The 22,985-nt window shown below is 53.0% G+C and overlaps 1 protein-coding gene across 1 annotated transcript in view; it reads right to left on the bottom strand.

Moving 5' to 3' along the window:
• Positions 1-766: 766 nt before the first annotated feature.
• The window catches only part of LOC135894000 (excitatory amino acid transporter 1-like), a 55,811-nt gene continuing 33,592 nt past the window's right edge, over positions 767-22,985 (bottom strand). Inside the window, exons 7-10 of the mRNA XM_065421967.1 lie at positions 9,566-9,799; positions 6,828-7,022; positions 4,269-4,403; positions 767-959 (exon numbers count right to left, since the gene is read on the bottom strand). Of these exons, the coding sequence (XP_065278039.1) occupies positions 767-959; positions 4,269-4,403; positions 6,828-7,022; positions 9,566-9,799 (757 nt within the window). The remainder of the gene's footprint in view (positions 960-4,268; positions 4,404-6,827; positions 7,023-9,565; positions 9,800-22,985) is intronic.

The following is a 22,985-nucleotide window of genomic DNA, read 5'->3' as shown; positions in this document are numbered from 1 at the left end:
AGAATTGTGTGACAATGCTTCTATGCAGCCACAGTGACAATCAAATCACTAATCTAGCTCCAGTTATTGGTTGGGTAGTGCTTTAGCTGAGAACCAGGGGAGTTGCTAGGCCAACTCTACCTTTGAATGTAACATACTCAGGTCTGATCCCTGGATCACAATAGAAACTAGAAAGCCAGGACTTCACAAGAAAAATGCTGCTGTATAGTGACAGGGACGTACCATGGAAGCAACCAGATCCTAGTTGGTTATTGCAAAATACCAACTAATTCTGGGAGCCAGTTGTCTTGGTTCTTAACCCTTCACATGCCAAGCATACAAAGAAAGGCAGATACAAATGTGAAGAAAGACGCTCATGAAACACATGGTGCCTCAGACAATGTCTAGAAATGGGAGACAGAGGCTGCTCCAGCTTTCTGCCTCAACGTGCAGAGAAGAAACAGTTACTAATCTAAATACTATCATCCTCCCACTCCTAGTCTAGTCCAGGGAGGGGCAGTGGACCACGAAGCCAGGACCTCTCAGTCCTGCTTCTCTAATAGGAGGGTCACAATGAATATCCAACTCTCTAGGTAAGGAAAGGGTTAAGTCTTTGTTTTCTCTGTAGCTTAGGTTTAAAAGAGGCAGGGCAGGGAGGCTGCGTGGGGAAATGTGTGGGGGGGAGAGTTTGCTTCTGCTTGACTCTTTTTCCATCCCCTGCTGCTGAGAGGTTTGTCTTCCAGTCTTGACCTTTTTAAAGGCTCAATCTGAACCCTGCTCCCTGGTGTCACATGATTGTCTCGCTGCGGTGCTTGTGGGTGTTCGCCTGGTAGATCAGGTGGTAGGGCTTCTCATTCTCCTCAATCACAGAATTCCCAAGCTCGCTGTCCTGTGCATCCAGCTCATGCCGAGACAGGTGCTCCACAATCCCGGCTCCCAGGGAGTCCCCCAGCACGTTGGTGGTGGTTCTCAGACGGTCCCTGAAAAGCAGCAGAGAAGAGTGACCAGGAAAAACGGGATGAGTCTTTCAGGGAAATGTCATCACTTTTTGGTACCAGAGCAGGCTGAAAAATGTCAGAATTTCAACAAAAAAAGGGACACATTTTTCACAAACATTTTCAGGGAAATGTTCCCCATTTTTCAAGCAGCTCTAGTGCCTGGTGCGTTAGACAAAGGATCAAAAAGAAATTTGTGCTGAAAATCTTCCTAAGGCAGCTCTAGGCAACTGCGGAATGGCCCCCCTGACTTGGGAAACCTGAAGTTCAGTTTGACTCAGAGAAGTAATTTTAAACTGATTCCTTCTTATTCAACTCATCTGCTCCCTCCTCTCACTTCCCTGGAATGTCAATAGGACCAGTATAGTTCCACTGGTTTCAAAGGAATTGCTCTCAGTTTACAACTGGTGAGAGACGAAAATCAGGCTCTGTGGATCGCTCTCAGTTCTGCTGCCTTTAGTGTCTCACATAACGGTTTTCATTTGGCAGAGCCAGCTGGGCTGAGACCGAGTGAACTGCAGTCTGGCACTTCCCAATTGTGCAATCCCGCTCCCAGCAGTGGGGCTGCACAGCTCTCCTGGAGGGGTAATTTGGCCTGCAGAACCTTTTCTGCTGGTGATGGTGCAGGGCCCAGGGCTGGCAGCTGGCTTTGGATTTGGACTCACTGAAAGACAAACAAGGACACCCCCCTGCCAAGCTGTTTCTGAGCAGAACTGTGCTTTAAAACGAGCCTGAACAAAACCAAACAAACAAACTGCCCCCACCAAGAGTTTGACATAATCTGATTACAAATCATTTCCCACCAAATTGCTCTGGTTTCTTTGCTGGTCACTGTTATGTCATCATTCTACTACTTGTTTATACACACAAAAAAAGGTCATTGTGAAATAGTCAAGGTGGCCACACACAAAACACACCTGACACAAAACCACGGAGTGAGGAGTGAAGCCACGGACTGGTACACTCCCTCTACACCCGCTGGCACGCCTGTGACTGCCACACCTACCCCAACGCCGCCCTCAGGGACGGCAGCCGCCTACCCCACGTGCACTCTTGCCAGCAGGACCTGTTTCTTCACCTTGCGCTTCCACAGCTCACCGGAGTATACCCAGGTTTACTCCTCCAGTTCGGCTGACTGTGGGAGGCACATCTAGGCAGAAGTCATTTCTCCTTGAACTTGTAACTCTTAGGACCCCAAACAAACCCCCTTCTTGGCCTCTGTGTTGGTGCCGATCAGACTGTCCCTGCTAATGCTGGTGGGTACCTGTGTGTGCTCTACGATGCCCAGCTAGCCTAGCATCAGTTCCGGAATGAAAGGGATGAAAACTGATTCTTGACCAGCAGAGGCCCAGCTGGTGGATCGAGCCTGTGTCATGTTCTGACTTGACTACACTTTGCTATAGAGACGACACTCTATGTTACACATGTTGAAAAATGTGGGGGTAGAAGGCTGGAATCCCTCTGGGGACATTTAAGGCTGCGCAGTGTGGCGTATGGTAATTGTGGTAGTGAAAAGGTGTGTGTCTGTGGATGGAGTAGAGGGCACATACTGCTAGGTGCTTTAACTTTTCATTTCCTTGCCTTTGTGGTTTGTCAGGTAACTTGCATGTGTGGCAGCTGGAACTGCTTCCCAACAGAGGGGTTTGTGTGCAAATTGCCTCGGATTTGGAATGTTTAAGCACCTGCGTGACGTGAGTGGGCCTAGCATTGTGCGAGGGCAGGGGCTCAGAGGGGACAGGGAGGGGTGCTGGGCCCGTGCACATAGGAGGGGGGATGGAGCTTTGCTGGGGGATGACCCCCGAACTGTGCTAACACAGCTCTGAGTGCCCGCTACAGACACCCTAGCACCAGCCTACGCCCTCTCTTGCTCTAACCTATCCCTGTGAAGCAGTGAGCAGAAAACGCTTCAGCATCAGTTAACTGAGTGAGTTACTAAAGGGCCCCAAAGAAAAGAACAGAGGCAGGCTGCTGCAGCATGACCTCTAGCCATGAGGGGGTGCTCATACACGGTGCAATCATTTAAACACAACAGCCAACATCATTTCACCCGCTCCCTATTTTCCTTCACCTTCCTCAGCCAACTCCAGGCCTGAGACCCTTAGCCAGCCTCCATCCCCTGCTCTGTGTTGCAGGGATGCACTTTCTGGCACTCACCCATTGTCATCTGCCTGCAGCTCTGGTCAATTTCCTTCTTACCAACACAGTCTTAGACTTGGGAGCTGCTCTTTCAGTCTATTCATTTGTTAATTTTTAATGCCCACAGTTAGTGTGATCCGCTTCAGTCTACATCACAACATGCAGAATACACAAATATTTCTGCTGTCTGCCATGGCCACATTCCAGCCCCGGCGGAACCTTCCCAAAAGTGGGGGAGCAGGGACCCCACTCGCGCCATGGTCCCGCTCCCGGCCAAGCCAGAACCCAGAGCAGGCTGGGAGCCGCAGTCCCTCCACCCTGCCCGGGGTGAGGGGGCCGAGAACAGCCCCTGGCCCATGTTCCCGCCTTGTGGGCCCCCGCCCAGGGCAAGTGGAGGATTTGTGGCTCCCCACAGCTGCCCGCATGGCTCTTACCCTGACGCGGCTCTTGCCAGGGGCTGAGGCCTTGGAGCCGCAGCCCAGCCATCGTAAGAGCCGCGTGGCCAGACAGCTATGAGGAGCCGCGGACCCTCCACCTGCCCTGGGCAGGGGGCCCAGGAACGGGGACACGGGCCGGGGGCTTCTCTTGGCCTCCCCACCCTGGGCTCCAGCTGCCAGCCTGGCCGGGGGGCGGGGCCTCGGGGGGAAGAACAGGGGCAGGATTGGAGGCGGGGGCGGGACTAACCTGTCCACTTTCAAAAAGTGGGAGGGCCATGGCCCCCTGGCCCTCCCTATTCCGACACCACACTGCTGTCCCTGGGGGGCCCTTTGCCTCCTTGAGACATGAGCCCTCCCCATGCTCCCTGGGTGCAATACTGCCCCAATGCAGGCCTGCGCCTTTTGGGGACAACCTGGCCCTGAAGCTCTAGGAAGTCTTTAGGACTTGGCCAGTTTAGAGCAAATGGAGCCTACTTTGCTCAGTGACCTGGCTGCTCTGAGCATGGTCACTGGTGCCTGGAGTCTCTGGGATATGTGCTGAGGAGCCCTGGCTGGACCCCACAGGTACAGAAATAGGTTGCAAGCCTAGTGATACAAGGTGGTCCTAGAGCCTTCACTGTGCTGCTCGGAACAGGGGCTGAGCACAGCAAACTCCTGCGCGCAGCAGGGAGGAACCGGCTCTGCAGCTGGAGCAGTGCTTGCCCCTGTGCAGGGAACTTACAGAAACCAGTCCACCGCAATGATTAGTGTGATGTCCTCGGTTGGCAGCCCCACCGATGTCAGCACAATCATCATGGTCACCAGGCCTGCCTGGGGGATGCCTGCCGCTCCAATGCTGGCTGCAGTGGCAGTGATGCTGGGGAGGACAGGAAAGCACAGTGATCAGCAGGAGAAAGAAAGGTGTGGGCCATGCCCTGCAAAGGGGCAGGTCTGCATTTAATCAGTGCCCACTTCTGCTCCCACTGAAGCCACCGAGATCTTTGCCTTTGGCATCAATGGAGCAGGTTCAAGCCCCAAATTTGGTTCCACACTTATTTTTCTTTTATTCTATTTTTTAATTGCACACAAAAAAACCTATATTAAAACGTTAAGGTTGCAAAGTCACACACTGCAAAGGTAGGAAATGGCAGATCTCTGGTGGCCTGTGCAAGCCTAGCGCTGCCCCCTTGTGTCTAGGCATTATGGTACATTCCTTAATTCCATAACCACACACTATGTTTCCACAGTATTGCACCTCATTCAGTGCAAAGGACGGACAATGCTCAGTGAAGGAGGCAGCTTGTTCAGTATTCCTCAGTCAGTGTGTAGCCCCTGCCTTATTTACTGCCACCATCCAAACCCTGCACTGCATGTGTGGTGAGGCGTCTGTAAGTACTTCTATAAGAAGAAAATATATAATGCTAGAGCGTTCTTCAATCTAGTGGACAAAGGTAGAAAAAAATCCAATGGCTGGAAGTAAGGAACAATTTTTAATAATGAGAGTAACTAACCATGGGAACAACTTACCAAGGAACATAGTGGATTAGCTGTTACTTGCAGTCTTTAAATCAAGATTGGACATCTTTCTAAAAGATCTGCTCTAGTTCTCCCAGAACCTATGGCTAGAGTTATGGAGGAGGTCAGAACTGATGATCAAAACGGACCCCTCTGACCTTATGTCTATGAATCTATAAGATTAAAGAGCTCTCTGCTATCAGAAATCTTCTCACCGGGTAGGAACGTATAGACTGTGATCAAGTCACCTCTGACCCTTCTCTTTGATGAGCTAAATATATTGAGCTTCTTTATGCTCTCACTGCAAGGTAGGTTCTCCAGACCTTGAATCATTCTTGTAACTCTGCACTGAGCCCTCTCCAATTTTTCAACATCCTTTTTGAGGCATGGAGGTCAGAACTGGACACAGTATCCAGTAAGGTCTCATCAAGAACATAAGAACGGCCATACTAGGCCAGACCAAAAGTAGGGTGGATGGCGCACAAGCCTGCCCAGCCCCAGAGTGCCAGGAGGGCGGGTGGGCAGCCCCCCAGCCCTGGCTGGAGCACAGGGGGACTGGAGGAACTGCACACTGCGTGGCGGTGAACAGGAGGGGAGAGGGCCTGGGCAGGGAGGAGCATGGGCAGGTCCACGCCTGGCTGTTTGGGGAGGCACAGCCTCCCCAGCCAATGGGATGCATGGGCTGGATGAAATTAAGCAATGGGCCGGATCTGGCCCACAGGCCGTAGGTTCCCCACCCCTGTTCTATGGCATGGGGCAGCCACAGGTGTCTAATGGCAGTATAGACATACCCGAAAGGGTCTCAAGTTTTAAGGCAGGCCCTGCAGGGAAGCAGTTTCCCTGGCTTTGGGTTATGATTCCAGAGTGAGAAATGGCTCAGAAGGGACTTATGGACAGAGACTGGTCAGCAGCTGGAAAGATCTGTGATATAAACATGCAGCCTGTAGAGGGGCTGGAGCTATGACCTTTGGTGCGGAGTTCAAACTCCACAAAGTGCAGGACTGCTCAGATCCTGGTGCTATCTCATCCCTTTTTACAAACAAGAGCCACAGCACAATCCACCCGAGCCGGGACTGAATGGAACAACCTAGCCCGGGGGAGTCAAACTCCCAGCCCCTGCCGTGGGGTGAAGAACCCTCCTGCAAACTTTGAGAGAGGCAGGAGTTCTCCTATGCGCCAATCTAGTCCAGCACCGGTTCACAGAGCCAGTGTCACCCAAAGAGGCAGGTAGCGCGAGTAATAAATTCAGTGTATCACAAAGGTGCTCAAATCCCATCAGCTGCAGTTTCAACAGCTCTCTGGCCTCGGTCACCAAGCAGGCCCCTGCCATCCCCGTGGGCAGTGACTGGTCGGGCATGCAGCACAGTGCACACTTGCAGTGGCCATGAACCCAGGCTGCTTCCTGAATCCATACTCTGGTCTACGGTGTCCCAGCAGCAGCATGTGCCCTCCCCTGCACTCACCCATTTCAAAGGGAGATTTCTGGGCTCTGAGGGATGGGGCAGCCAGCTCCTCCCCTCTGCTCATCTCCAGACAATCAGGGCACCTCACTACTATAGGGACTGCATTAGGAACATGGTGGAGATGGACAGAATGGGGAAAGGGATGAGGTAGGTGGGGTCTCTGTGGTGGGGCCCTCTCTAGACTGAATTTGTTGTTTCCCCCTCTTCTCAGTCCCTTTTGGAAGCAGAACAGGTGCCTGATCCTTTGGGGTCTGCCGTCAAGCCCTGGCAGTCCCCCAGTGCCAGACTCCCTCTCAGCGGCACAGATTCCTGGGCCCAGTCACCTGATTGTGATGATTTGCCCGAAGTCGAGCTCGTAGTTGTTGACTTGTGCGATGAAGATGGCTGCCAGGGCCTCGTATAGAGCCGTGCCATCCATGTTAATGGTCGCGCCTACGGGCAGAACGAACCTGGTGATGCGCCTGTCCACCCCGTTGTTTTCTTCCAAGCACCTGAATGTAATGGGGAGCGTGGCCGAGCTGAAAGGAAACCCCAAACACCATGAAAAAGCCACACCCAACCTCTGCACTAGGGAGCGGGCTCTGGCCGGAGGCGTTTTGTGACCCCACTCCCTCAGCAATAGGCCCTGAAGGCTACTGGAGCCTACGCTGGGGGGAAGGACCAAGGGCTTGGCCCCTGGCATGGTGCCTCCAAGAACCTCTGTATTGTAGAGTGAGGCACAAAAGTGGAAAGGGACTTGCCCAAGGTGACATGGAGAGTTAAGCTCAGAGCCAAGAACAGAACCCAGGTTTCCTGACTCCCAGAGCTCTAACCACTAGACCATGCTGCCTTCCTCTCGGAAATAGCAAAGGCCACGCACTCCAGCATGCTTGGCCCTTCCCTGGTTTGTTATTATCCCACATCCGTGCTTTCTTGCCCTGCAAGGTGTAGAGGGGGAGGTCAGAAGTGGCTGCTGGGAGGGGGTGCAGGCTGAGTGGGTCTCTTGATAGTATAGTGCACATTGCAGCTGCCTGAGAGTGTCAGGACTCCCAGCCCTGCTGCTGGCTGGGAGTGATGGTGTCAGGCCAGGAGCGGGCCTAGCAGTGGGTTCCACAGAAAGCTGTTTGTTCTGCAGGAGGGTGGCACCATCCTGAGCTTCTTTGCACCAGTCTTAGACAAGGGTCTTGAGGACCTTCTCCCCAATCACTGAGAAAGACTAGACAGCCTTGTCTGAGTGTGTTTGTGTGAGTGTGTGAGAGCACATGTGAGAGCGTGTGTGTGAGTGCATGTGTATGAGAGCATGTGTGAGTGCATGACTGTGTGTGAGTGAATGTATGTGTGTGTATGCGTGAGAACATATGTGAGTGTGTGAGTGTGAGAGCATGTGTGAATGCATGTGTGTGAGCATGCATGTGAGAACACGTGTGAGTGCATGTGAGAGTGAGTGTGCGTTTGTGAGAGCATGTGTGAATGCATGTGTGAGAGTGAATGCATGTGTGTGAGTGTGTATGTGTGAGTATGATGGTGAGTGCATGCATGTGAGAATGTGTGAGAGCGTGTGAATGTGCATGTGTGAGTGCGCATGTGTGAATGCGTGAAAGCGAGTGTGTGAGAGAGCATGTGTGTGAGTGCGTGAGCATGTGTGTGAGTGCATGTACATGAGAGCATGTGTGTGAGGGCACATGTGAGTGTGTGTGAGCGTTTGTGTGTGTTACTACGTGTCTATGAGAGTGCGTGTGTGTGTGTGTGTGTGTGTGTGTGTGTGTGTGTGAGCACATGTGAGTGTGTGCGTGAGTGTGTGTGTGTGTGAGTGGCACGCTGAGAGTCTCCCCCAGGCCAGGCCAGTGCTATGTGAGTTTGGGCCCTGAGCTCAGGCATGCAGTCCAGGGCCAGCAGCTAAGTCGCCACCACTCTCCTTCCCAGACAGGTACATAACCCCCCTTAAAGGGCTGGGACATTCACTAATGCACGTAGATGGAGGCAGCATGCCCTCATGATCACAGCCCCAATCCAGGGCCCAAGGAAGGCCATGGGGACTTTGCTGGGCTTGGGACTGGGTTCTAGGGCAAGAAGCTGGGACTCCCACACCATGGCCTGGTGGTGGCAAGAGTTCAGCATCCACTGAGAATAACGGGAGCTTCTGAGCATGTGTCCCATCATGTCTAATTAGCTCCCCAGCCCTCCCCCATGGGTAGAGTTGCCAACTTTCTAATTGCACAAAACCGAACACCCTTGCCACGCCCCTGCCCTGCCCCTCCCCCGAGGGCCTGCCCATTCTCTGAGGCGCTGCCCCCCACTCAATCCAGCCCCCCTTCCTCCATTGCTCATTCTCCCCCACCCTCACTCACTTTCACTGGGCTGGGGCAAGGAGTTGGACTGTGGGAGGGGATATGGGCTCTGGGCTGGGGGTGTGGGCTCCAGGGTGGGGCCAGAAATGATGGGTTCAGGGTGTGGGAGGGGACTCCGGGCTGGGGTAGGGGTGCAAGAGGGGGTGCGGGGTGCAGACTCCGGGAGGGAGGAAGGCCCTGAAGGGGCCCGGGGAGGGGGTTCCAGGCTGGGACAGAGGGTTCGGGCTCCAGCCGGGCAGCACTTACCTCAGATGGCTCCCAGTCAGTGGCGCAGTGGGGCTAAGGCAGGCTCCCTGCCTGCCATGGCTCCATGCTGCTCCCAGAAGCGGCTGGCATATCTGGCCCCTAGGCGGAGGTGCAGCCAGGCGGCTCTGCATGGTGCACGCTGCCCACATCCACAGGCGCCGCCCCCGCAGCTCCCATTGGTGTGGTTCCTGGCCAACGGGAGCTGCAGAGCTGGTGTTCGGGATGAGGGCAGTGCACGGAGCTTCCCTGATCACCCCTGTGCCTAGGGGCTGCAGGGACATGCCGGCTGCTTACGGGAGCTGTGCGGAGCCTGCCTTAGCCCCGCTGTGTCACCGACCGGACTTTTAACAGCCCGGGCTGCAGTGCTGACCGGAGCCACCAGGGTCCCTTTTCGACCAGGAATTCCGGTTGAAAACCGGATGCCTGGCAAACCTACCCACAGGCTGCAGTGCCCCTCCCCAGCGCAGTCTGCCTGGGAAGCAGCATACCTTGAGGAGGTGCCCAATGCGGTGATGAGGGCCTGCAGAAGGCCTGCGATGAACACCCACGGGTTCTTGTGGGTGACGATGAAGTACAGCAGAGGCAGGACACACAGGGAGTGTATGAGCAGCCCCACGATGACGGTGAGCGTGTACATTCCCAGCTGGCCCCCCATCACTGCTAAGTCGTCCATCTCCAGAATCTTGCCAGCGATTAAGAATAGGATCCCGACTGGGGCGTACCTGTCACAGGACACAGGGACTAGGGCTTAGAACTGGCCTCCAGACTCGCACATAACTGCATCGGCTCCCCTGCTCCGGACAGAGTCACAGGAGGTTGGGGCACCCAAAGACACAGGCCACTCACGGAGTTGCCAGATGGGGCTATGGCTGCCCCCTCCTGGAAGCTGCAGGGAGAGCAGAGAGCTGCCTGTGGATTCAAATGACCAAGCAATGTCTGTTTGTCTGTCAGTGGCCTCAGTTCCCTGCTGACTGCACAGGCTGGGGCACTGGGTGGGATTGCTGCTCCACTGAAATCCACCCCTCCATGATGGCACAGGCCTCTGCATGACGGGCTTCCCAAATCCTTTTCTGTCCCCTCCCAGCCAGGCCCCTCCACCCGGAAGGTAGCATTAACTCGGGACGAGATGCAGGCAGAAGCATCATGGAAACACTGGCTACGCAGATATTTTCACGTAAACACTTCTTGAAATATCAGTGGGACTCAGAGGAGCAAATGTTGCTAGCGCTGCTGAACTCGGGTCCAAGCAGAGAAGTAAAAGGAGGGACTGGTCAGGAAACATTTTGTCTGAATTATGTTTGCATCAACCCTCTCCTGCGTGGACCCTGCCTCTCTGCTCCTCCATTCCCGTCTCACCCTTCAGTGCTTCCTAGCTAGGGCTCCCAGCCCCGATCCCATCCCGCGAGCACAGGGCTCCCAGCCCCGATCCCATCCCGCGAGCACAGGGCTCCCAGCCCCGATCCCATCCTGCGAGCACAGGGCTCCCAGCCCCGATCCCATCCCGCGAGCACAGGGCTCCCAGCCCCGATCCCATCCCGCGAGCACAGGGCTCCCAGCCCCGATCCCATCCCGCGAGCACAGGGCTCCCAGCCCCGATCCCATCCCGCGAGCACAGGGCTCTCAGGTCCCATCCCATCCTGGCAGCGCAGGGCTCCCAGCCCTGATCCCATCCCGCGAGCACAGGGCTCCCAGCCCCGATCCCATCCCGCGAGCACAGGGCTCCCAGCCCCGATCCCATCCCGCGAGCACAGGGCTCCCAGCCCCGATCCCATCCCGCGAGCACAGGGCTCTCAGGTCCCATCCCATCCTGGCAGCGCAGGGCTCCCAGCCCCGATCCCATCCCGCGAGCACAGGGCTCCCAGCCCCGATCCCATCCCGCGAGCACAGGGCTCCCAGCCCCGATCCCATCCCGCGAGCACAGGGCTCCCAGCCCCGATCCCATCCCGCGAGCACAGGGCTCCCAGCCCCGATCCCATCCCGCGAGCACAGGGCTCCCAGCCCCGATCCCATCCCGCGAGCACAGGGCTCCCAGCCCCGATCCCATCCCGCGAGCACAGGGCTCCCAGCCCCGATCCCATCCCGCGAGCACAGGGCTCCCAGCCCCGATCCCATCCTGCGAGCACAGGGCTCCCAGCCCCGATCCCATCCCGCGAGCACAGGGCTCCCAGCCCCGATCCCATCCCGCGAGCACAGGGCTCCCAGCCCCGATCCCATCCCGCGAGCACAGGGCTCCCAGCCCCGATCCCATCCCGCGAGCACAGGGCTCTCAGGTCCCATCCCATCCTGGCAGCGCAGGGCTCCCAGCCCCGATCCCATCCCGCGAGCACAGGGCTCCCAGCCCCGATCCCATCCCGCGAGCACAGGGCTCCCAGCCCCGATCCCATCCCGCGAGCACAGGGCTCCCAGCCCCGATCCCATCCCGCGAGCACAGGGCTCCCAGCCCCGATCCCATCCCGCGAGCACAGGGCTCCCAGCCCCGATCCCATCCCGTGAGCACAGGGCTCTCAGGTCCCATCCCATCCCGCGAGCACAGGGCTCCCAGCCCCGATCCCATCCCGCGAGCACAGGGCTCCCAGCCCCGATCCCATCCCGCGAGCACAGGGCTCTCAGGTCCCATCCCATCCCGCGAGCACAGGGCTCCCAGCCCCGATCCCATCCCGCGAGCACAGGGCTCCCAGCCCCGATCCCATCCCGCGAGCACAGGGCTCTCAGGTCCCATCCCATCCTGGCAGCGCAGGGCTCCCATCTCATGAGTGCAGGTCTCCTGGCTCTGATCCGTCCTGTGAGTGCAGGACTGCCTGCCAGCAGGAGGCGCCCTAGCCCCGAGATGGAGGAGATCACAGGAAGGTGAAGTTAGGGAAAGATATTAGACAAAAGAGAACCATGGCTCCATGGGCACACCCTTCAGGTTCTCAGGGTCCCTCTCAGGACTCCAGGCTCCCACTCAGAGCTCAGACTGTGGCTTTGAGGCTTACACTCATGGCTCACACTCATGGCTCAGGGCTCACCCCAGGGACTCCTAGTCAAACGTTCGCACTCAAGAGGCTCAGGGCTCACACTCAGCCATGGGAAGTTTGTAAAAGTTCAGGCATCTTGCTTTCCTCTGCCCCTCCCGGAGTCAGCGTGAAAGCACATTCCCAGCAGGAGGCAGCAGCTAGGGCTCCCCGGAGGAAGCCTGTCCTTCGGAGATTTTGACCTGATTTGGATAATGTGCCATAGTTTTAGGGGCTTGTCTGCCCCAATGCCCCTTGGCAACGCCCTTTGCCATAGCTCTCCCCGACTCACCCTGGCCCTTGCATAGTAGAAATCTCCTGCAACTCAGGTTGCAGTCATTGAATGTGCCCTTTCCTTCAGCTGGGCATGCATGAGAGCAAAGCATTTCGAAGCCAAATGACTTTGATGTCAGTGATCAGAGGAGGGAGTTATTGGTTCCAGCCCTGCATGAGAAGAACGGGCTCCTCACAAGCTGCACGCACTAGCTTGACTCGGTGCATTCCTGTTTAAGGAGGTGGCTCAGTGTTGCAAGTGCTGCAAGGAGCCTTCCCTTCCGAATCACTGTGATGGTCCCAATGCAGTGGACAAGTGGCTATTTCCCAACAAAACCATCACACAAAATAGTCTCAGCAGAGAGACCAGGCCTGCCAGTCCAGCACATTCCATTAATCCAGGGGAAAGGGAAAACCCCACATCCCACCTGTGAAAGGAAACACTGTGCTCTTAATCCTTCCATACAAAGCCGTCACAGCACTGAACAGATAGTCAACCTGAGCCACACAGAGGTTATGTGATTTGCCCAGCATCACAAAGTGACCCAGTTGCTGAGAGGAAGATAAGAACCAGGAGTCCTGACTCCAGAGTTGGCTTTAGAGCAACATTTTTGGTGGGTCCATGAGTTTGGGGTCCTGAATTTTGTAGGACAGGCCTGCCTCCTTCAATCTCCATTCTTCAACAGTCTGAGGGTCCCTTCCCCACAAAATACCCACCAGCCGAGGTGCCCTGAGCTAGGAGCCAGGAGTGCCAGGAGTTCAAGGCTCAGAATCTCCAGTCAATGCTGTCACCTATTCATAGCTTCCAAGGCTATTAGAGACCATTGTGATCATCTAGTCTGACTTCCTGTAGAGCACCGGCCAGAGAACAGCCCCAGGAGAACTCCTAGAGCAGACCCCTTAGAAAAAAAACAATCTTGATTTTAAAATTGTTTATGATAGAGAATCCACCACGCCCCATAGTAAATTGTTCCAATGGTTAATTACTCTCACCATTAAAAATGTGTGCCCTATTTTCAATCTGAATGGGGCTATCTTCAATGTTCAGCCATTGGATAGTGTTAGACCTTCTGTACTCAACTGAAAAGCCCATTATCAAATATTTGTTTCCTATGTAGGTATTTAGAGTGTAATCAAGTCGCACCGTAACCTTTTCTTTGTTATAATAGACTGAGCTCCTTGAGTCTATCACTACAAGGCAGGTTTTCTTATCCTTTAATCATTCTAATGGCTTTTCTCTGAACCCGCTCCAATTTACCAACATCCTTCTTGAATTGTGGGCACCAGAACTGGACACGGGATTCCAGCAACAGTCACACCCAGGCCAATACAGAGGTAAAATAACCTCTCTACTCCTACTCAAGATTTCCCTTGCTTATGCACCTAAGGATTGCATTAGACCTTTTGAGCACAGCGTCGCACTGGGAGCTCATGTTCAGCTGATTGTCCACCTCTACCATGACCCCCAAACCTTTTTCAGAGTCACTGCTTCCCAGGATAGTGTTCTCCATCCTGGAAGTATGGCCTCCATTCTTTGTTTCCAGATGTACACAAACACATTTTGCTGTATTAAAAGTATATTTTGCTTGCTCCCAGCTTCCCAAGCGATCCAGATCTGACCTCTTCAGTATTTACCACTCCCCCAATTTTTGTGTCATTTGCAAACTTTATCATCGATGATTTTATGTCTTCTTTCAGGTTATTGATAAGAATGTTAAGTAGCGTAGGGCCAAGAACTGATCCCTGTGGACCCCCACTAGAAACACACCTACTCAATGATTCCCCATTTACAATGACATTTTGAGACCCATCAGTTAGTCAGTTTTTAATCCATTTAATGTGTACTGTGTTCATTTTACAACTATATCGATTTTTAATAAAAATGTCCTTTGTTAACCAATATGGCCTCTTCCTTGATTGGGGAATTGTGGCTTTTGGGGCAACTAGAGCTATGTTTACAATAGCACTTTTGTCGGTAAAACTTTGAGTCAGGGGTATGAAAAAACACCCCCCGACAGACATAAGTTTCACAGACAAAAGCGTCGGTGTGGGCAGCGCTATGTTGGCGGGAGACACTCTCCTGCTGACAGAATTACTGCTGCTCGTTGGGGTGGTTTAATTATGCCGGCGGGAGAGCAGCCACATGGGAGACCTTACAGCAGTGCTGCTGCAGCGATAGGGCTGTGCCCCTGTAAGGTCTGTAGTGTAGACATAGCCTTGTAAAGTGGTCTTAATTCACAGTCATTCACTTTTTTCTGATTCAATTCTTCCTCCCATCTGACTTGGCTCATAATTGTTTTCAGCTTTGTGAAACTGGCCCTTTTAAAGCACTAAGTATTGATATCACTGGTCTGAACTCTATTCTGTTTGCACATTATAAATGTGGTAAGTCATGATCACTTGTGCCTAAGCTACCATTCATTTTTAGTTCTGTGCTCAGTTCCTCTTTAGCTGTCAAGACAAGGTCTAATATAGACTTCCCCCATGTTGGATGCACCACTTTTTGAGTTCACAGCCCTTTTCGCTGGGCAAGGCTTCAGACCCTTGCCTTAGGGAGACTGGTATCATCCCCCCATTTTACAGCGAACAGGACTCCTGGCAATTAGGAACAGATGCCAGATGTCTAATATCCAGATCCAAGATTCAGTCACTCATCCTTTCAACTAGAGTCTGCTGAACCTATGCACTTGGCTCTCTTGGCTGTAACAACTGCTCTAACCACTCCTGTCCCAGGCTCAGAAACAGAACCCAAGAGTCCTGATACCCAACATTCTACTGCTGTGTGGCAAGCAATGTATTGTCCACTGATAAAACGTGTGTCACACACCCCTCTATTGGCTGATCCATATAGAGGATAACTGCCTACTACTGCTACCAACAACACTTCTAGCTCAAGGGGCAAATATATATTAAATGCCCCAAAACTTCATTAATGCAGAGTTAAAGTTGCCCTGTGATGCTTCCTGCCCTTCCAGAATGGGAACAGTGGCTAAACCTAAACCTCTGAAAATCAGAAAATACAAAGTTAAGGTACATGCCAGCCCTGCAATGCAACCTTAACTGTGCCAACTGCCGGAGCTGATAACAGCCACTAGGAATGGGTTAAAGGTTAACAAACTACCAAGGGAAGTGGTGGAGTCTTTACCTCTTGATCTCCTCAAATCCAGACTGGACACCCTTCTGGAGGGTGCCGTAGTCAATCACAAGTTATTAGTCTCAGTACAGGAGTATCTGGATAAAAAGGCCAGGGCATTGACACAGGGTGATCTAGATTGCTTGGGAAGCTGGGCACAGGCAAACAATACACATTTTTAAGTACCTACACGGGAACAGAAATTTGATACCAGAGGGCTCTGCACTCTAGCAGAGAAAGGTCTAACATGACCCAATGGCTGGAAGCTGAAGCCAGATAAATTCAGACTAGCAATAAGGCACACATCTTTAATAGTGAGGGTAATTAACCATTGGAACAACTTAACAAGGGTTGTGGCATGTATCTTAACTTTGTATTTCCTAATTTTCAGAGGTTTCTTTGTTTAGTCTCTCTCCACACTCTGGAAGGATATGGGGCACTGCTGGCCAATTGTAACACTGCATTAAGGTTTTTGAGCATTTAATTCCTTTGCTTTTAAAAAGAATATTTTCTCTGCACCCCCATGTACTCCCACCCTCTTCACTGTCTCTGGCTCCTTGGCAATGATTATCCTGGCCACAGAACACGCTGCTCCATATTAGTCCCTTCACTGCCCCTGCATCACCTCCTGTCTCTGCCTCTCCAGCACACCCTGCTTCGCCCTCCTTCCCATAGAGAGGCAGGTGTCAGCACAGGACCCACATTGAGGAGCTGTGGGTGCAGGGTGAGGATGCAGCAGCAGTGCAGGGACTAGCATGGAGTCAGTGGGGACTTTTGTTGAAGAGGTGGACAAACTTGGTTGGGAATGGATGTGAGAGTTTTGGGAGACTGACAAAACCACCCCAGCATCCCCTTCTGCACAACTCTGACCCCCTCCTTTTCTCCCCACTCTTTCATGCACTGTTCTAATACCCCAACAGCTCCAAAACCCCATATGCTCTGCAATTGTTCAGACTCCCCCCCACTGCTCTGATGCCGCTCCATATCCAACATTCTCTGCACTATGTCCATTGCAGTCTGACATCCCCTGCTGCTCTGAGCCCACCCACTGCTCCGGACACTACACACCAGCTCCACTCTTCTTCTTGCCACTTCATGCCCTGGTAAGCTTGGAGGGCCTATGAGAAAGGAGGAAAGAAGCGGGGCGGGAGGGGGAGGGGGGGCTGAGAGGAGAGCATGAACCAGCTGGAGGCAGAAGATTGGAGATGCAGAGTCCCTGCCCCAAATCTGGTCCTAGTGTTTGGGGAAGAGGCTGGGCACATCAATCTGCAGCACAGGTGGCTGAGAGGTGTGAAGTGGCCCATTCATCGGAGACTAGCTGGAGCAGCCAGGAGGACATTAAGCTAGCAACACAAGGGGAGGATACTAAGAAGGCAAATGTGGTACAAACTCAAATGCAGTACGCTGGGAACAAATTGAACTGATGTGGCAAAGAATGAGAAGAGAAGAAATTTTTCAGTTGTTTTAATGCCAAAGCTAAGAGTCTGGGTACCAAGCAAGAGGAATTGGAAATTCTCATTGATAGAGAAGAAATTCGATATGATTGGTATTATTGAAACCTGGTAGGACAATTCACATGACTGGAATGTTAAAGTCACTGCTTATAACCTGTTTAGGAAGATCTGAGTGGGCAAAAGATGCCATTACCTGTTTTAGAGGTATCGATAACTCAGACCCAAGGATCTTGTATGCATATGGATCAAAGTGCTATTAGCAAAGCCCAGACCACTGAATCAAACAGAGAACAGTATGAGTTACTTCGGTCTGTTATGTGTGTTCAGAAAAATTGTGTTGTTATGAGGTACTTCAATCTGGGAGACATACGCTGGAGGTTGCATTCAGCCAGCAGTAAAACATTGTTAGAGTTCTAAAAAAATATAGATAATTTTCTAACACAAAAGGTATTGCATCCAACATGAAGGAATGCTATACTGGATACAGATGAATTAATCACAGGGCTGGGAGCTGGTGATTGTCTAAGGACCAGTGATCATGACCCGGTTACATTCAATATGGGTAAACAGAGGACAGGCCCAGCCAGTAATATACATACTTCAAAGGGCCTAATTCCCCAACACTGAGGAAAAAGTCTGAGCAAAATTGACTGCGAGGAAAAATGTAGACAGAAAAATCTGGATTACAATGGTGAGTTCTCTAAGAAGCATTAATTAGATGCCCCAAAGCCACAATTCCACATGAAAGAGGACAACTTTGGCTAAAAGCCCATCCATGGTTCAATGGGGAAGTGAAGGCAGCGATTAGAAATAGAAAAGCATAATATAACAAATGGAAAAAGGGGGAATAGATAAATACAACAAAGGGTAGAAAATTAATAAGGAAAGTAAAGACATCAGGGAAAAATCCATAGCTGGCAGGGCTAAGGACAATCAGTGGGGCCATTGGACAATCGAGGTGCTAAAGGAGCACTGAAGAAAGATAAGGCCATTGCGGAGACACTAAATTAATTCTTTGTATCGGTCTTCACTGCTGAGGATGTGAGGGAGATTCCCACATCTGAGCCATTCTTATTAGATGACATATCTGAGGAAGTGTCGCAGATTGAGGTGTCAGTAGAGGAGGTTTTGGATCAAATTGTTAAATTAACCAGTAATAAGTCACCAGGTCCAGATGGTATTCACCCAAGAGTTCTGAAGGAACTCAAATGTGAAATTGCAGAACTACTAACTGTAGTATTCGCAAAAAGAACAGGAGTACTTGTGGCACCTTAGAGACTAACAAATTTATTAGAGCATAAGCTTTCGTGGGCTACAACCCACTTCTTCGGATGCATATAGAGTGAAACATATATTGAGGAGATATATATACACACACATACAGAGAGCATGAACAGGTGGGAGTTGTCTTACCAACTCTGAGAGGCCAATTAAGTAAGAGAAAAAAAACTTTTGAAGTGATAATCAAGATGGCTCAGTACAGACAGTTTGATAAGAAGCAAGTGTGAAAATACTTACAAGGGCAGATAGATTCAATGAGCCATTACAAACATTGAATCTATCTATCTATCAAACTGTCTGTACTGAGCTATCTTGATTATCACTTCAAAAGTTTTTTTTCTCTTACTTAATTGGCCTCTCAGAGTTGGTAAGACAACTCCCACCTGTTCATGCTCTCTGTATGTGTGTATATATATCTCCTCAATATATGTTTCACTCTATATGCATCCGAAGAAGTGGGTTGTAGCCCACGAAAGCTTATGCTCTAAGAAATTTGTTAGTCTCTAAGGTGCCACAAGTACTCCTGTTCTTTTTGCGGATACAGACTAACACGGCTGCTACTCTGAAACAATGTTTGTAATGGCTCAGCCATTCCCAGTCCTTATTCAATCCTAAATTGATTGTATCTAGTTTGCATATCAATTCCAGCTCAGCAGTCTCTCGTTGGAGTCTGTTTTTGAAGTTTTTCTGTTGTAAGATAGCCACCCGCAGGTCTGTAGTATGTAACCTATTGCTTAAATCAGCCTCTGTACCAGATGTCTGGAGGGTAGCTAATGTGACACATTTTTTAAAAAGGCTCCAGGGGCACTCCTGACAAATACAGGCCAAACCTAACTTCAGTACCAGGCAAATTAGTTGAAACTACAGTAAAGAACAGAATTATCAGACACATAAAAGTAACACAATTTGTTGAGCAAGAGTCAACATGGAACCAACAAGGAACCAACATGGAACCAACAAGGAACCAATCTCTGTAGCAAACCTCGTTGCCTACTCTGTCCCCATATCCACTCTCGCGACACCATCAGAGGACCCAACCACATCAGCCACACCATCAAGGGCTCATTCACCTACACGTCTACTAATGTTATATAGGCCATCATATGCCAGCAATGCCCCTCTGCCATGTACATTGGCCAAACTGGATATTCCCTACGTAAAAGAATAAATGGACACAAATCGGACATCAGGAATGGTAACATACAAAAGCCAGTAGGAGAACACTTCAATCTCCCTGGACATTCTAGTACAGATTTAAAAGTCACTATCATTGAACAAAAAAACTTCAGAAACAGACTTCAAAGAGAAACAGCAGAACTAAAATTCATTTGCAAATTTAACACCATTAATTTGGGTTGAATAGGGACTGGGAGTGGCTGGCTCATTACAAAAGCAGCTTTGCCTCTCCTGGAATTGACACCTCCTCATCTATTATTGGGAGTGGACTACATCCACCCTGATCGAATTGGCCCTGTCAACACTGGTTCTCCACTTGTGAGGTAACTCCCTTCTCTTCATGTGTCATTATATAATGCCTGCATCTGTAATCTTCCCTCCATGCATCTGAAGAAGTGAGGTTTTTTACCCATGAAAGCTTATGCCCAAATAAATCTGTTAGTCTTTAAGGTGCCACCGGACACCTTGTTGTTTTTGTGGATACAGACTAACACGGCTACCCCCTGATACTTGACAACATGGTTTTTGTAAAGGGAAATCGTGCCCAGGGCCGGCTTTAGGCCGATTCAGCCGATTCGGCTGAATTGGGCCCCGCGCCTAAGAGGGCCCCGCAGCTGTCCACCCCGCCCCCAGCTCACTTCCCCCTCCTCCCCTCCCCTGAACGCTCCGCCCCCTGTTCCTCCCCCTCCCCTGCTTCCCGCGAATCAGATGTTCGCGGGAAGCCTGAAAAGAAGCAGGGGCGGGCAGGCAGCAGCAGCAACAGGTAAGCTGGGGGGGGGGGGGCGCGAGGAGGGCTCCGGGGAGGGGAGGCGCGGCGCGGCCCAGTCCAGCCCTGGCCAAGCACCCCCGGCCCCAGCGGCTCTGGCTCCAGCCCGGCACGGGCCCCGGGGCGCCAGCCCGGCCCCGGCCGAGCGGCTCTGGCTCCGGCCCGGCTCGGGCCCCGGGGCAGTGGCCCCAGTTCCGGCCGAGCACCCCCAGCAGGGCCCCACGGCTCCGGCCCCGGCCGAGCACCCCCGGCTCGGGCCCCGGGGCGCCGGCCCGGCCCGAACACCTCAGGCCCCGGCGGCTCTGGTTCAGGCCCCGGGGCGCCGGCCCGGCCCGAACACCTCAGGCCCCGGCGGCTCTGGTTCAGGCCCCGGGGCGCCGGCCCGGCCCGAACACCTCAGGCCCCGGCGGCTCTGGTTCAGGCCCCGGGGCGCCGGCCCGGCCCGAACACCTCAGGCCCCGGCGGCTCTGGTTCAGGCCCCGGGGCGCCGGCCCGGCCCGAACACCTCAGGCCCCGGCGGCTCTGGTTCAGGCCCCGGGGCGCCGGCCCGGCCCGAACACCTCAGGCCCCGGCGGCTCTGGTTCAGGCCCCGGGGCGCCGGCCCGGCCCGAACACCTCAGGCCCCGGCGGCTCTGGTTCAGGCCCCGGGGCGCCGGCCCGGCCCGAACACCTCAGGCCCCGGCGGCTCTGGTTCAGGCCCTGGGGCGCCGGCCCGGCCCGAACACCTCAGGCCCCGGCGGCTCTGGTTCAGGCCCCGGGGCGCCGGCCCGGCCCGAACACCTCAGGCCCCGGCGGCTCTGGCTCAGGCCCCGGGGCGCCGGCCCCGGCCCCGGCCGAGCGGTGCCGGCCGAGCACGCCCGGCTCGGGCCCCACGGCTCCGGCCCCGGCCGAGCACCCCCGGCCCGGCTCGGGCCCCACGGCTCCGGCCCCGGCCGAGCACCCCCGGCCCGGCTCGGGCCCCACGGCTCCGGCCCCGGCCAAGCACCCCCGGCCCGGCTCGGGCCCCGGCCCGAGCCCCTCTGGCCCCGGCGGCTCTGGCTCGGGCCCCGGGGCGCCGGCCGCCTCCCCAGCCCAGCGACTCCGGCCCGGCTCCGGCCCGGACCCAAACCCCGCGATCCCAGCCCGAGCGGGGCCCAATTCCTGGGGGCGGGGCTTGCCAGCGGCAAGCCCCGCCCCCAGGAATCGGGCCCCGCTCTCGCTAAGGCCGGCCCTGATCGTGCCTCATCAATCTATGAGAATTCTTTGAGGGAGTCAACAAGCATGTGGACAAGGGTGATCCAGTGGACAGAGTGCACTTAGACTTTCTGAAAGCCTTTGACAAGGTCCCTTCCCAAAGGTTCTTAAACAGAGTAAGCTGTCATGGAGTAAGAAGGAAGGTTCTCTCATGGATCAGTAACTGGTTAAAAGATAGGAAACAAAGGATAGGAATATATGGTTTTCAGAATGAAGAGGTAAATAGCAGTGTGCCCCAGGGATCTGTACTGGGACCAGAGTTGTTCAACATATTCATAATTGATCTGGAAAAGGGGGTAAACAGGGAAGTGGCAAAATTTGCAGACAATACAAAATTACTCAGGATAGTTAAGCCCAAAGGTGACTGTGAAGAGTTACAAAGGGATCTCACAAAACTGGGTGACTGGGTAACAAAATGGCAGATAAAATCTATGTTGATAAATGCAAAGTGATGCACATTGGAAAACCTAATGTCAACTATACATATAAAATGATGGGGTCTAAATTAGCTGTTACCACTCAAGAAAGAGATCTTGGAGACATTGTGGATAGTTCTCTGAAAACATCCACTCAATTTGCAGTGGCAGTCAAAAATCTAACAGAATGTTAGGAACCACTAGGAAAGGGATAGATAATAAGACAGAAAATATCACAATGCCACTATACAAATCCATGGTACGCCATCACCTTGAATGCAGTTCTGGCTGCCCATTTCAAACAAAATATATTGGAATTGGAAAAGATACAGAGACGGGCAACAAAAACTATTAAGAGCTGGAACAACTTCCATATAAGGAGAGATTAAAAAGACTGGAACTGTTCAGCTTGGAAATGAGACCACTAAGGAGGGATACGATAGAGGTCTAAAAAATCATGACTGGTGTAGTGAAAGGAAGCTTTATTTACCCCTTCACATAACACAAGAACCTCATGCTCTGAGTGTCGCTAAGCCTCTGACTGCCAGAAGCTGGGACTGGACGACAGGGAATGGATCACTCAATAAGGCTCTGTTCTGTTCCTTCCCTTTGAAGCATCTGACATTGGCCACAGTCAGAAGACGGGATCCAGGGCTAGATGGACCATTGGTCTGACCTAGTATTGCTGTTCTTATGTTAAGAAGAAATTTAAGTATATTAGGTAAAAAATCACTCCAAGTAATGGTATAGGCCCATTACTAGATGGACATGGTAAACATGTTAATAATGATGCACAAAGGCAGAAGGGTTCAGTACGGAAGCTTGCTGTGAATGGGCAAGCAGCAGATGGATAGGAGGGGGAGCGAGGTTGAGCTACTGAGAATTGGTGTGGGGAGGGATGGGAGAGGGGCAGCTGGCAACAGGCTGGGAAAGGGTGTCCCAGCAGTTCCTACTGGCATTCCTACAGCAGTTCCTTGGCAGCTGGTGCCCAGTGCCCTGTGCTCCTCCCATCCCTCACCCTACTCTGACAGCTGGCACATATGTTCCTGCCCCTCTCTGGGCCAAGTGTCTCCACCAGGACCCACGGTGGCTGGAAGGCAGGCACAGGACTGGTGTTCCTACCTGCTCCTCATGGCCGACCTGATCTCATAGGATGTTCCAGCCCCTCCTCCCAATCCCACTG

The sequence above is a fragment of the Emys orbicularis genome, chromosome 24, assembly GCF_028017835.1.
Source record: "Emys orbicularis isolate rEmyOrb1 chromosome 24, rEmyOrb1.hap1, whole genome shotgun sequence".
NCBI classification, from domain to species: domain Eukaryota; kingdom Metazoa; phylum Chordata; order Testudines; family Emydidae; genus Emys; species Emys orbicularis.
The sequence above is the reverse complement of the archived record's forward strand: the minus strand, read 5'-3'. Positions and strand labels throughout refer to the sequence as shown.